This window comes from Leishmania donovani, chromosome 5 (assembly GCF_000227135.1).
Source record: "Leishmania donovani BPK282A1 complete genome, chromosome 5".
Classification (NCBI taxonomy): domain Eukaryota; phylum Euglenozoa; class Kinetoplastea; order Trypanosomatida; family Trypanosomatidae; genus Leishmania; species Leishmania donovani.
Window position 1 is genome coordinate 210,218 of NC_018232.1, and position 13,999 is coordinate 224,216.

Sequence of the window (13,999 nt, forward strand, 5' to 3'; positions counted from 1 at the left end):
CTGGAAACTGCCAACCCAACCTGACCCAACCCCCTCCTCTCTCTGTCATCTGCCATCTGCCACGCGAGCTCTATCCCTCCCCCCTCCCCTCATGCCCTCTATCGATCCCGTGTCTCACGCATTCTTGTATCCTTCCCTTCCCTTGATAGCGCCTCACATGCGTTTGCGTAGCGCGCCTCTTCTCCTCTGTGTGCACTGCCCTCCCTCCTCCCTCTCTCCTCCCGTGGTCGTCTCCGCAACCGCCTCAGAGTGCGCGGGCGAAAGACTTGGGAGAGCACAGCACGAGCCCCACCCGGTGGCTGCCAGCTAGACACGCGCACAGAAAAGGAAAGCACACGGCCGCAAGCTCGCCAACCCCACCCCACCCCACCACCTCCCCAACGCCATGGCCTCGACGCTGCCACCGGAAAAGAAGCGGAAGGCCACCAAGGCGGCAGCGGGAACAGCGTCCCAACGGAAGGGCAACGCTGGTGGCGGCGGTGAGCACGTGCGCGAGGACCCCCACCACACATGGAACCAGCAACTCATGGAGGCCTGCCTCGCCTGCGATGCGGCGGCGGTGCGGAAACTGATCGAGCGCGGCGCCGACCCAGTCAACGCGCGCGAAGTGCCGCCCCTGAGCTACTACACGGGCCCCATCATTCAGCAGCTGCAGCTCCAGCAGCAAGCCTCATCCGAGGCCCGGTCTCACTCAGAACCGCTCGTCATTGATCAGCTGCGTGGGGATCAACCACCGCGGCAGCAGAGCCCGTTGAGCGGCTCGTCGCTGCCGCTGCCTGCTGCCGCGGCAGCGGTCCCCGACAGTCTCCCTCCGTTGGCGGCGATGCTGCTCTCCGGCCTTAACACGCCAGCCGCGCTGGAGGTGATGAAGGTGCTCATTCAACACGGCGCGAGCGTCAACGATACCTTCTCGTTTTCTGTAGCCCCCCTCACCGCTGCACGGCCTGGCACGGACGTGAGCGAAAACGAGAGCGGCGGCAGCACCGCCTACGGGGCGTCGGCGAACGACAGCGGTGGGCACCGCAAGAACACATGCGTCTCCAGCCCGGATCCGAAAGGCAAGCAGCCCAGTGGTAAGAGGAAGGCGTCGGTCATCGGGACAGCCCTTACGGCGGCGGCCGGTGGGTCTGCGCTCGTCAGCGCCGCCGGCACACCGGGCGGTGCCGCTGTGAACCCGCCCGAGGCACCAAGGCACGAGGAGAGCACCATCGTTGGCTCCGTCTTGCACTACGTTGTTGCCCACGGAGACCACGCTCAACTTCTACGCCTGCTGCTCCTCGCAGCCACCGCCGTCCACTCCGCCGCCGGCGCAGCGCCTGTTTCACCGTCGCTACCGCTGCCGCTGCAGCAACAGCTGGCGACGGGCGAGCCCCACGCTGAGGGTTCCACGGCGTTCTTGCCGCACCTCTTTCCTGTTCCGCTTCCCTGCACCCTCTTGCCTGCCGTCGAGGCGGAGACGATCGTTGGTGTCATGCGGTGGCAGCACCAGCAGCGTCTCGGTGGAACAGCAGACGCCGCCGGACCGAATGGTTTGCCATCACCGACCGCCACTCCGCGTGTGTCACAGTCGCGCAAGAGTCACATTGTGAGCAACGCCGCTGCAACCGCCCGCACTTACGGCTCCGCGGCGGCAGCGCAGCCGGCCACAGCCGTCCTTCCGGCACAGGCAGCTGGGCCCGTGAGCGCCACCAGCCTCGTGTCGCCGTCTGCGGCGGAGGCTGTGCTGACCGCACTCCAGCAAGTCCTGCGGCAGCGCCAGACGAGCACCGGCGGCTACCACGGCTTGCCGATCCTCATGAGCGTGTACCCGCAGCAGCAGCAGAAAGAAGACAAAGCCGAGCTCGGCGGCGGGGCAGCCACGGGCAGCGCCGCGGCACCGGTCGTCGTTGCCGCTGCCGCTCCCTGCAACTGGTGGAGCCTGGCCGGCCTGTGCGACGCCGCTGATGCAGTCGTCACCGACGACCTGTACCAGCGCACGCGGCTCAACTTTAATCTTCTCGACACGTGTGGCCGCTCCGCCCCCACGCTCGCGCTCGAGCGTGGCGACACGCTCTCCGTGCGGCTCCTTTCGTTCTACGGTGCGCATGTGGCCTTTGATGGGCAAGTGAACGCATCGCACACCCGCCTAGCGCGCGCCTGCACCCACGGCGATGTCGCCCGCGTCGAGGCGCTGCTCCGCCAAGGCGACTCGATCACGCAGATCTCGGCGGACGGCCGCTACACGCTTGTGCACTACGCCGCCGCGCAGCCAAGCGTCCTGCGGACGTTGGTGGAGCATGGGTTGTCGCTGGAGTTCGAGAACGCCTTTGGGGAGTCGGCGCTGACGTCGCTGCTGCGGCACGGCACGGCACGGAACGACCCGCGGTACGTGCAGACCCTGCTGGCCATCGCCGCCGCCGTGCGCAGTGCTTCGACGGATGGGGCGACGAACACGGCCACGGCGAACCTCGTGAACAGCATCGGCAGCACCATCTCCGCCAACGCCGTGCGCTTCGCGCAGCTGTCGACGGCGGTGCAGCGCAACATGATTCTGTGCCCGCCGACGCCAATCACGACGCTCATGAACGCAGGCGGCGCAGCGTCGGGCTCGCCGGCAGCCCATCTCCGTCTTATAAGCAATAACGTGAGCCACGGCACGGTAGCACAAGGGACGGCCAGCAAGAGCAGCGGCGGCAACGCGTCGCGCCCCTCAGCGCGTCAGTCCTTCTTGGGGGGTTGCGAGGTCGGCACGTGGTGGTCATTCCTGCCGCCGACAGCGACGACAGCCGACGTGCTGGACTCGCTGCTGCGTGCGGGCGCAGTAATGCAGGGTTTTGTGCCGGACGAGGAGCTGGACTTGCCCTACGTGCTCTTCTCGGAGCGGCAAACGTCCATCAGCGCGTGGGGCGGTGGCGCCCGCGGGTTCGCGTCGGCGGCCGACGAAGACGACGAGGCCGAAGATGACGATATCAGCGACGGCGGCGTGGAGGAAAGCGGCAACGCTGACGGCGAGGACGACTACGGGTACGACGACGATGACGGCAGCGTTGCCGACGCCGGCGGCTACAAGGCGAGCCGCACGCCCCTCTCCGCCTCGGTGGCGACGATCACGCCCGCCTCGGAGCAACGTGATCGTGGCAGGAGGCGGCAGAAGCGGGGCGACGTGCTGCCGGCACGACTGCCGATGCGTCTCACCCCCCTCCACCACGCCATCTTCGACTACCACCCCGAGCTGATTCGCCGCCTCCTGGTCGACTACCGCGTCGACCCCATGCACCGCGATTCGCAAGGCGCGACAGCGGTACACTATGCCGCCCTCTGCACGCATGCGCAGTCGGTGCTGGAGCTGCTGCTCTCACCACAGGTTTTGGCGCCGAACGCCATCGGCAACAGCAAGGGCCGCCTGAGCAGCAACCCCGGTCCTGACGTGATCACCGGTGCCGCGTCGGCAGTCGCCGGCGCATCGTCCGCTGCCGCAGGGCCTTCGGACGTCCGCATCGATCTCAACGCCATCGATATGGCGGGCCGCACTCCGCTCTTCTACGCCGCCTACGTCGGCAACGCGACGGCGGTGCAGCGCCTCATCCGCTTCGGGGGCGCGACGCTGCTGTGCGGTAAGGCAGACAAGGACGGATACACACCGCTGCACGTAGCGGTTCAGCAGCGGCACGCCGACATTGTGGAGCTGCTCATCCGCCACTCGAACCAGTTGATGAGCAGCGCCGCGGGAGTAGGGCGCGGGCAGCCGGTGGACGTCCTCGCGGAGCTGCTCGCTAGCACCAGCAGCGGGGGTGGTTCGGCAGGACGCTCCTCGCGCGGTGGAACGCGTCTCGGTGCGCACCGCCGCAGCAGCAGCGTCTTGGCACCGGGGAGCGGTCACCACGGTCAGGGCGGCTCCCACAGCGCGGGCGAGCCGTCGTTGGCGGGTCTCACCGGTATCGCGAACCCGGAGCTGCTTGTTAACGTGGAAGCGGTAGAGAGCGTGACGCACATGACCGCGCTAGAGATGGCGATCAAGGCGCAGCAGCAACCGCAGCAGTCGACCTCCTCCTCGGCATCTCTTTCGGAGGCGCAGGAGCTGCAGAAGGAACGGCTCCTGCGCATTGTCTCGGTGCTGCTCTCCGAGGCGCAGGCCAGCCCGCTCCGGCCGAGCGGGCTGGCCAACGGCGGTGCGCTGCTGCACCGCGCCGTCGCCGATGGCAACGTGGAGATGGCGGAGCTGCTCTTGTCGCAGTACACGGATCCGAACGAGGTCGACGACGTGAATGAGACGCCCCTCTTTCTCGCGCTCCGGCTCGCCGCGCCTGCGTCTGCGCTGCAGGCGAGCTCAGCAGAGCAGAAGCAGCAGCACCGCCTCCGTCGCACCTCGCTTGTTCGGGTTCTCCTGCAGTATGGCGCCACGCCCTACGCGCAGAGTAGCGTTCACCTGCAGACACCCTTGCATCTCGCGGCGAGCAGCCTGGCCGACGACGATGAGATTGTTCAGCTCCTCTTCTACTCGACTCCCGACGCCGGCGGCGGCTACGGTGCAGTTCGCCGGCGGCGGCAGGAGCAGCAGAGGCACCAACAAGCACCGTCCTACGCCGCGGACGTGATGGACGGAGACGCACCAAGAGACAACTATCCCCTTGGCGGCAGCATGGGAGGTGGCAGTAGTGCCAGGGGGCGCCACAGCAGCAGCAGCGGCGGTTCCACAGCAGGACGCAAGAACTTTGAGCGTCGCGTACGCGAGCGACGCGCACAGCAGCAGCAGCAGCAGCAGCAACGCCGCTCCTCGCCATCCCCTTCATCGACAGGCCGATCCATAAGCACATTCCCGGGTCCTCGCCGCAAGCCGTGGAGAGCTGCCGCCGCCTTGTCCGAGAGTGATCGCGGCTCCAGCGCCGCTGACTTTGATGGCCCCACCGACGATCAATCCTTGCTGGCGAACAGCAGTTTTGGCTATCATGAAGCCCTCAACCGCAGCGTTGCCAGTGTAGAGCAGGCGGGGGCAGATCAGAGCCTGTCGCGCACGGGGGAAGAGCTCGTGCCTGACAGTCGCGCCGGCGGCGACGCCGAGGAGGACGTGCTGCAGGACGAACATCAACAGTTCCTGAAGCGACTGGCGCAGTGGCAGTGCGCGGACCACTTGCTGGAGCCGGAGAAGTGCTGGATGCTGACGGATGCACAGGGGCAGACGCCACTGCACGTTCTCTGCAGTCGCTCCTCACCTGCCCTTCAGCGTATGCCGGCTGTGCTGAAGCTTCTCGAAGACCTGCAAGCCGCGACACGCACCAACTCAGCTATCGCTGCTGTGGCGGCCGGTTTCTTCGACGGCACGCGTGACGACGATCATGTTCTCTCGTTGTGCTGGCACCTCTCCGACGCGCATGGCCGCACCCCGTTGCACGCGGCGGCGCAGAGCGGCTTCGTAGAGGCGATGGAGTACATTCTAAAGCAGGCGCCGAAAAGTGCTCTTGCCGTGGACATGCAGGGCCGCACGCCGCTGCATGCGTGTGTGTTGATGGCCGCCTCGCCAACCGCCGCCACAGCCGTCCCTGCACACGCACAGGGCGACGACGAGGAGGAGGTGGTGGTGGTGGCGGCGGAGCGGGCGACGCGGCTGCGACGCATGCTGTCGCTGCTGCGTAGTGCGGTCGCCGCCGCCGACAGCAGCGGGGCGGCCGGGACGGCAAAGCCCTCGTTGCCGCTGCAGCTGCAGGGGACACCATTGCGTCGCGCCGCTGGTGACGTCCTGCCGTCACTCTCGATGAAGACGATCAAGACAATGAGCAACGCCATCGGGAGCGCCGCGGCGCCGCACTCCTCCGTTCAGCGCTTGGTTGCTTCTCTCGTGCAGGGGTCTTCCATAACGGCTCAGCTGCAGCGTTGGCAGCAGTCGCGCCACTGGGGATGTCCTGCCCTCGCCATGAAGGGCATCGGCAGCACCAGCGCCCACATGCGTACAGCGTGTGGGGACGGCTTGGCAGCAGCAGCAGCAGTACCGGCTTCGCGCGACTTGCAGCCGAGCGACGGCGTCTTAACCTCTTCAGGCGCCGCGAGTGAGTGGAAGACTTACGTGCAGCTGCCAGATGGACAAGGACGGACAGCGCTGCTGCTGGCGGCGGAGGTCGGCAACGTCGGCGCTGCCCGAGAGCTCCTGAGGACCATGTAGACAAGCACGGAGGTAGCAGGCTGGCGGAAGAATGAGAACGGCGTGAGTGCACGAGTGGGAGGGGGAGGGGGAGGGGGCTGACCCTGGTCCTCGTCGCGTGGCTGTCCCTGTGCGCCCCGCCCCCGCCATGACCACGGCCCCCACCCCCTTTTCTGTGGAGAGACAGACGTCTGCGTCGCACCCTCCTCCTCTTCCCTCTGTGTGCTGGTAGGTTTGTCTCTATTTCGCGCTTCGTTGCCGTTGTCGCGGTCCGTGGCGTGCGATGTACATGAAGCTGGCTCGCCCACCCACACGCACACACACCTCACACTCGGGCAAGTCAACTTCGCGCGCTCTCCCTTTCCTTGCGCACCTGTGGCAGCATCTTATCTTCCCCAGTGATGAGCGCGTGCGTCTGGGCCACAAGCGAGCACACACAGGTTTACGTGCGTCTGTGAGAGGACGTCTCTCGGAACCGTGTGTGGCCCTTCCCCTCCTTTCCCTCCCGCCTTTCCTTCAGAGCACGACCTTCATATCTCCTACAGATGTAAATGCCCGTGTTACGGTCCTTCGAAGTCCACCTTGGCTCATCAACATATCATCTCGCATCGCTCGGTGCACTCCGCCTGTGGCGGCGGTGGTTGCTCTGCTGCATCCGTGATGGGCATGAGTGCTCACCGGGGCCTCTCTTCTGATTCTCAGCCTTTTCCCGACCACGGCATTCGCATCGCCCGCTGTCGGCGGCGGCGCTGCTGCTCGCCCTTCCTCCCCCGTAGATCCCGCTCTCCCTCCAACCCCGAACCCCTCCCGAGACGAACGCGTTCGTTGCTGCCGTCCTTAGCGGTAGCGATGGCGCACGCTCTGGATCGAGGTAGCTTACATGCGCGCACACGCACGCACACACAAGATCGTGCGCCACGGTGAGCATGTTCGCCTGCAGCGGTGTTTTTCGGTGTTGTTGCCGCTACGCGTCTGCGCGCTTATCACTCCCTCACGCATCCGTCCTTCTACCCCTCCTCCCTCCCTCCCTCCCTCCCCCCAGCCAGCAGGCAGCAAGGGGCCAGTCTCTCTCTCTCTCTTAATCTCTATCTCACGTACGCACAGGCACAGACACGCACACGTTTACCCGTCAAATACCTCGCGGCAGCATCTGCTGCGTACTCTCGACGCCTCCCTCTGTCTTTCGCCCCGCCGCCACTTCCGCACAGCCGCCCCACCGTTAGAACGTATCCGCGACGGACGCGGAAGCGACGACGCAGTGGAGAAAGTACGCCGTCGCTGCCGCTGTGCACGAGAAGCTGGGGAAGAGCTGCGCACGGTCGGTGTGCGTGCAGGCATTTCCTTGGGCATCCGGCTCATCCTTCTCCACTGACACCGCGGCCGCCGCCACGACCATCACCATCATCATCATCGCTGCTCTCCCTCCGTTAGCACTGACCTCTGCGTGTGCGTGTGCGTGTGAAGCTTGAAGAGCCGATGGGGCATAAGTATAGCACCAGCGCACACCCGTCCGCGGGCGTCGGCGACGCTGCCATGGCAGCAGCAGCGGGCATGCTGCCAGCACCATGCCCACCGCCAGCGCTGAATAGGCCGCTGATGGAGCCGCGATGGAGGGGTGGCCGTCTCTCCACGGAGCAGGTGGCGGACCTGCGCACTGAACTAGGGCGTCTGGTCGCGGCGCTCGCGGTCGCGTTTCAGGCAGGCAGAGCAGAAGAGGAAGGACAGCATACGCAGGACGTTGCCGCTGACGCGCATGACGCGAAAGGCAGTGCTCACACCTCGAGTAGCGCACCGCTCAGCGACCCGCTGGCGGAAGAGGCGGCCGCGCTGCTTCTGAAGCCGTTCGAAGAGATGCACCTCTCTGGCTACCGGCTTGGCGATGCCGCGCTCACGTCCCCGAGCATGCCCGACCTGCCGTCCTTTCTCTCTGTTGTGTCTCGGCACACGCGGCTCCGCGTGCTCGATTTGAGCTTCAACAATCTGACACCGCAGGTGCTGGCGCCCCTCCTCCAAGCCATTCGTGGTCTGCCGTTGCTGGCGGTGCTAAAGCTCAGCGGCAACATGCTCGGATCGGCGCGCAGTGACGACTACAACGGCAGCCGCAGCGAGAAATGGGACTTGTCCACCGTGAGTGTCGATGAAGAGCTCGGAGATGCCGCGACGGCGGCTGCACGGCTTGGCCGTTATCTCGCCACAAACCCGGCGCTGCTGGAGTTGGCACTGTTTCACTGCGATCTGAACGATCACGACGTGCGCGAGCTGCTCTCCGGCCTTGTTCACCCCCGCAACACCACCCTGCACACATTGCAGCTCTCCTGGAACCCGGCGTGCACCTCGCGCAGTGCGGAGATGGCCCTGCAGCTGGTCACGGACCTCGGAAACACCACCCTGTGCGAGCTGGAGCTAGAGGGCGAGGCGCCGGCGACACAGGTGCGTCTTGAGTACGCGTGCACCCCCGACGGTGTCTTCCGCTCCGGACACACCCTCATCCCGGAGAGCGCGGCGGCAGGGGCAGCGACCGGCGACGGCAACGACGATAACAGCGGCAATGCGGGCACGGTGATCACAAGTGCGGCAGCTGCCGACGTGGTGAGCCTTGAGCAGCTTCGGCAGCAGCAGCAGCAACTCGCCGAGATCCAGAAGCACCTCACACCTGCCCAGGGGGCCCGCTACGTGAACCGCTGCCGCTACCTCGCCGAGGACTTGGACGGGTCACGTGTGTTGGCACCGTTGGTGATGCGAGAGCTGAAGGCGGTGCTGTCCATCCGGCTGCCTCCGAGGCCGCGCGTCGACGAACGCCACGGCGCGAGCGAGTTGAACGTCGCCGCCTTCGCAGAACGGGAGACGGCTTCTGCCTCTGCTGCTGGCGCGGGAGCACACAGCCAAGACGGCAGCGGAGAGCTCTTCACGTCCGCTGCGGCGGTGGACTGCGGCGGCAGCAACCCTCACAGTGGCCGTGCCGTGCCGTCTCCGGCGGCCGCTGCCAACTCGTCCGCCGGCCACCAGCGGCGGTCCTTCGAGGGTGTTTCTGCAATGACTGACGGCCATGTGGCAAGTGTTGCGCCACCCCCGCAGGCAACGGATGCGCCGCGCCCGCGCACGTCTCCCCCGATGCACTTGCGCCGTCGGTGGCCCACCCCCGCGGTGAGCACGGGCAGCGTAGCCAGTCCCGCATCGGGGCGACACGCGGCGCAGCAGCAGCAGCACCCTCGCACACCGCAAGAGCTGCGTGATGCTCGCTTCGAAACACCACAGCGCCTCGCCGCTGTGATGGCCGACGCCGAGGCATTTCGCCGTCGCCTGCAACCTGTGCAGCTTGACACTCACGCGCCGCCGTGCGCCGAGGTCAGTCGATACCGCAGCGGCGCGCACAGCGCATCGGTGACGAAAACGAGATCCCTGTGGTACGCCGACGACGGCTTTGTGTTGCGTCCGAATGGGTTGTCGAAGGTGCTCGTTGCACCGGTGCTCCCTGGTGGCGCGACGGCTTTCGCAAACGTGGCACTGGAGGACGTGGAAGACCGCCCCCTGCAGCCCTGTTGGTGCACACCGCGCCAGACGTCTCCGATGACTGGCATCTACGCTGGCATACTGCACTACCACTGCGTGCACGAGGCAACGGCACAGCAACAGAAGCGACAGTACGGCACCTCCTCGTCGCCACCGCCATCGACGGCTGCGACAGCGGTGAAGCCGGCGGACCCCAGCGCGTCCAAGAGCCGGCTGCCGCTGCTGCTTCCCCAGCCCTCGCAGCAGCCGCAGCCGCAGCTGCAGCCGCAACAGCTGCCCAGCACGGCTGAGATGTACTGCGGATGCCAGGGCACCGGTCATCTCTGCCTCTCCGCGTGTGTGGCCTCAGAGGGGGCGGGGGCTGGTCGACGCCGCCATCGCATGCGGTCGACGTTGCACGTAAAGGCTGCAAAGGCAATGGGCAAGTCTGCAGGGAGCGGTTGTGGTGCGTCAGCGTCCCGCAAATCCGACCGCACGCGCGAGCGCTTCCTCGACTGGACGGCCACCAATAGTGACGCTGTCAACACCCTCTTGAGCACCGTTGCAGCAGCGGCACCACCGGCGTTGCGTCTGAGCACCGTGCGCACGGCATGCGGTGGTCTCTCGATCGCGCTCAACTACAGCCCAGTGACCCATTTCTCCGCGCCACACGTGAGCTGCGCATCAGGCATGACGCTAGCGGAGCTCTAATTGGGCGAGAGGGAGACATAATGCGTATGTCCGAGCCTGTGTATGTGTGTGTGGTGGGGGGAGATGTGGGGTGGGGAGCGTCACGGAAGTCGACATCCGTGCGCGTGCGAGTGTGCACACTGCGCGCATGCTCTGCTCTGCTCTGCTCTGCTCTACTCTACTCTACTCTACTCTGCTGATGTGTATTAGCCCTTCTTCGATGTTCCATACGCGTATGTGTGTGTAGGTGTGCGTTGCTTTTTGTTTTTTCACTTGGTTTTACTTTTCGGCAGCGCTCGAGACTCTCGCGCGTACCGCGTCGCCGTCCGCCCCACCGACCTCACGACTTGTGCCTTGATTAATGTCGTGCACGCGACAACGTCGCCAAGGGTGCGAGTGCGCGCGGTGTTCGGTTGCACGGGTGTGTTGCCATGTCATGGGATGTGGTGGTGGTACGTGTGCGCATGTGAGGAGGGAGAGAGGGCGGCCGAGGAGATGGAGGAGGAGGGGGAGAATCGACGCCGGTGGGGGGGGGGGTGCACGCCGCTCACGTGATCGCGCATCGTGCACGCACGCACAAACAACACCTTGCTTTTGGTTCTGTCTTCGCCGCTGCTTTGCTCGACCTCCCGCCCGCTCGCTCTCCCCCGCCGATCTCCTGCAGGCGCAAGGGACATGCCCCGCGCCATGTTGTGTGTGCATGCGTGCGCGATGCTTCGCCTCGGCGGCATGCGTGTCCCCGGCGCGCCCGAGGATGTGTCCATCAGTACATCACCCTCGTCGAAAGGCGCGCTAGCAGACGGATTGGTACACCTGCTGCACGGTTTGGAAGGACGCGGCCGCCTTGTAGCTCTCAGGCCTCCGTGCGTCTCGGTGTACGCGCTCGGTGGGAGAAGGAGGAGAGGGGCGGCCAACACAGCCACCGCCATCATCACTGCCATTATCGTCTCGCGCCTCCCAGCCCCGCCCGCTTCGTCTTCCCGTGGGTAGAGCAGGCCGCTCATTTCTGTTCTCGTTGTTCCTTCTCCCCTGATGACGAGAGGGAGGAGCGGGCGCGAGGGCCACACGCACGGCGCCCCTCAGTGCGCGGGATCACAAGGCTCAAGCACTCCTCCACCCCCTCTATCTCATGCCAAATCCCGAGCCGCTTCTGGTAGTGGCATGGCCAAACACCTGCGACGTAGGGGGAGGTCAGTGTGATGTACCGCTACGGCTGTCGGCAGTGTGTCAGGTCCTGGATGGCGTTGTGTTGGGGCGACCTGTCAGGGCGAGCACGTGTCTGTGCCGTCCACGTGATGGGCAGAGTGTCAGCGTGGCTCGAGCGTGTCCCACCCCCGGCCCTCACACTGTGCCCTACTTGGTGGTGAGGATCCTGCGCCGCCCCGAGGGGGTGGATGCACCTGGGATGGCGGCCTGCATAATGGGATGAAGGAGGGGAGGGGAGGGGAAGTGAGGTGGGGTGGGGCGAAGTTCGAGGGCAACGCCCGCGCGCTCAGATGGCTGCGCCAGCGCACTGCTTTAGCGCGTGTGCCTACGGCTGCTTCGCACCACGCGGATGGGGGGAAGGGGAGGGGGGCCTGGTGACCGGACCGAGTGGTGGGGTTTGAGCTGAACTCGTACGGTGTGGCAAAGAAACGGACACGCTGGGAGGCGGAAAAGCGTGCCGCTCCCTCTCTCTGCCTCTCTTCCCATGGCGGTTCCGTTGCGCCATGCTGTTGGAAGTTGGTCATGCCCTCTCACCCGCGCGCGCACACCCACGTCTGCGTCTGATGGGTCTGTGCGAGTGAGCGCCTGTGTGGATGGTGCGCTCACGTGAATGTGTACGTCTGTGTCTGTTCCTGGCAGCAGCGTGTAGGAGCATTCTCAGCCATGTAGGTGTGTTGTATTGTGGCGTAGCTGAGTCGTTGCGCGTGCGTCTCCGTCAGCAGACAGTTTCGTTTCCAGGGCTCCCGTCTCTGCCCTCCTTCCCTTCCCTTCTCTCTCGGGCACACGCATGCATGCAGGCATGTAGACATCCCTATCCCGTGTTCCTCGCACGCATCCGAATTTTGTATCTCTATGTGTGTGTATACTAGGGTGCCTCTGCGCCAGCCTCACCGCTGTCGCTCTCATCATCATCAGCCCCCCCCCCTACCATCCTTGTCTGGATGTCTTTACCCTCACCAAAGTCATGTGATGGTGGTTTACGGCAAGACCAGCGTCAAGGCACTGGGCGTCGGGCGTCGGTCTACACTGGCAACCTACGCAGACACGCAGACACGACGACACACCCGCTCGCAAGCGCAGTGATTCCAACGTGTCAGGGATGAGAGAAGAGGAGGAGGGGGCGTTCACCGCCTGTTAGGGAATCGCCCCTTACTTCTTACTCTCCGCTGCCGCACGCTGCGAGCGGCTCCGGCACGCGTGCAAGCACAGACGCTCATGTATGTGCATATGCCGATGCGTCAGTGGGCCTCCATGTGGTGCGTGCTCCCTCTTCTTACCTCGTACTTCTTCTCGCACACAACGACACTTCTCGGCACCACTACCGTCACTGCAAGCAATCAGCCACGCCGGCGTAGAACCTCCGCCGCCGTCGCCACCACCCTCCTGGGCCTCGCTCAGCATCTGCGGCACCGGGGAAAGCAGCAAGAGAAACTACAATGCTTCGCCGCAGTCGCCGCTTGCTGTTGGCTGCAGCAGGGGCCCGCCCTGCCGCCTTCACCCCTCGAGTCAGAGAGGCCGCCGGCACCTGCGGCAACGAGGAGCGCGACAGCAACACCAGCAGTGGCCATGGCGGCTTTCTAGCCACGCTGCGCCATCTCGTGGCGTGGAACCGCACGAACGCGGCGGCCGCCGCATCGTCGTCATCTGCGTCGTGTGCAGAAACCCCAGCATGCGTCAGCAACAACGCAGCACTCGACGCCGTCGAGGCCGTCGTGCGCGCCCGGTGGACGTGCCGGCAGTTCGACACGGCGAAGCCGATAGACCTCGACACCCTCAAGCGCGTCTTGGCGGCGACGACCCGCGCCCCGACCGGTTTCAACCTTCAGGGCTGGCACGCGGTCGTCGTCACCAACACGGCGGTGCGGGAGCAGCTCTTCAAGGCAGCGCTCGGCCAGCCGCAAGTGCTGCAGGCGCCGGCGACTGTCGTCTTCGTTGGAGACACGGAGCCGGAGCGGAACGCGCCGCAGGCGCTTGAGATGGGGCTCGAGACGGGCTACTATAGCCCCCTCTACGGTGCCGCCTACCTGCGCAACATCTACTACTTCATGCATGGCGGTCCGATGCAGTCGATGGCCGCCGTGAAGTCGGTCGTGAGTGCGTGGTACAGCCAGGCGGCTGGCACGCCGCTCATCTCCGTCCCGGTGAGCCGCGCCGGCTACGCGTGGAAGCAGACGATGATTCCGGCGACGACGTTCGTGAATCTCTGCGCCGCCGCCGGCTGGGACACGTGCATGATGGAGGGCATCGACGAGGATGCCGTCAAGCGAGCCTTGGGAGTGCCGGCGGAACGGTACACGGTGCCGGTCATCATCAGCGTCGGCTACGCGACCGCCGCGGAGGCCGAGAAACGCCAGGTGGGCAGCTCCCGCTTCGCGACGCCGCACACCGTGCGGTGGAACAAGTTCTAGTTTAGACTCGGCACCAGAGATGAGAAGGAAAAGGGGTGCACGCTACGTGTGGCCCATGGATGCGTCTCCCTCCCTCCCTCTCTCGCACAGACAC

The 13,999-nt window shown here is 65.6% G+C and overlaps 3 protein-coding genes across 3 annotated transcripts; all 3 read left to right on the plus strand.

Moving 5' to 3' along the window:
* Positions 1-385: 385 nt before the first annotated feature.
* Positions 386-6,133, plus strand: LDBPK_050640 (hypothetical protein, conserved; the record flags this gene model as incomplete). Its single annotated transcript, XM_003858203.1, has 1 exon — positions 386-6,133. One exon carries the CDS (start codon positions 386-388, stop codon positions 6,131-6,133), a length of 5,748 nt encoding a protein of 1,915 aa, XP_003858251.1.
* A 1,575-nt stretch (positions 6,134-7,708) lies between these two features.
* Positions 7,709-10,312, plus strand: LDBPK_050650 (hypothetical protein, conserved; the record flags this gene model as incomplete). The annotated part of the gene is made up of 1 exon (XM_003858204.1): positions 7,709-10,312. The coding sequence occupies one exon, from the start codon at positions 7,709-7,711 to the stop codon at positions 10,310-10,312; it is 2,604 nt and encodes an 867-aa protein (XP_003858252.1).
* A 2,621-nt stretch (positions 10,313-12,933) lies between these two features.
* Positions 12,934-13,905, plus strand: LDBPK_050660 (nitroreductase-like protein; the record flags this gene model as incomplete). The annotated part of the gene is made up of 1 exon (XM_003858205.1): positions 12,934-13,905. The coding sequence occupies one exon, from the start codon at positions 12,934-12,936 to the stop codon at positions 13,903-13,905; it is 972 nt and encodes a 323-aa protein (XP_003858253.1).
* Positions 13,906-13,999: the final 94 nt, after the last annotated feature.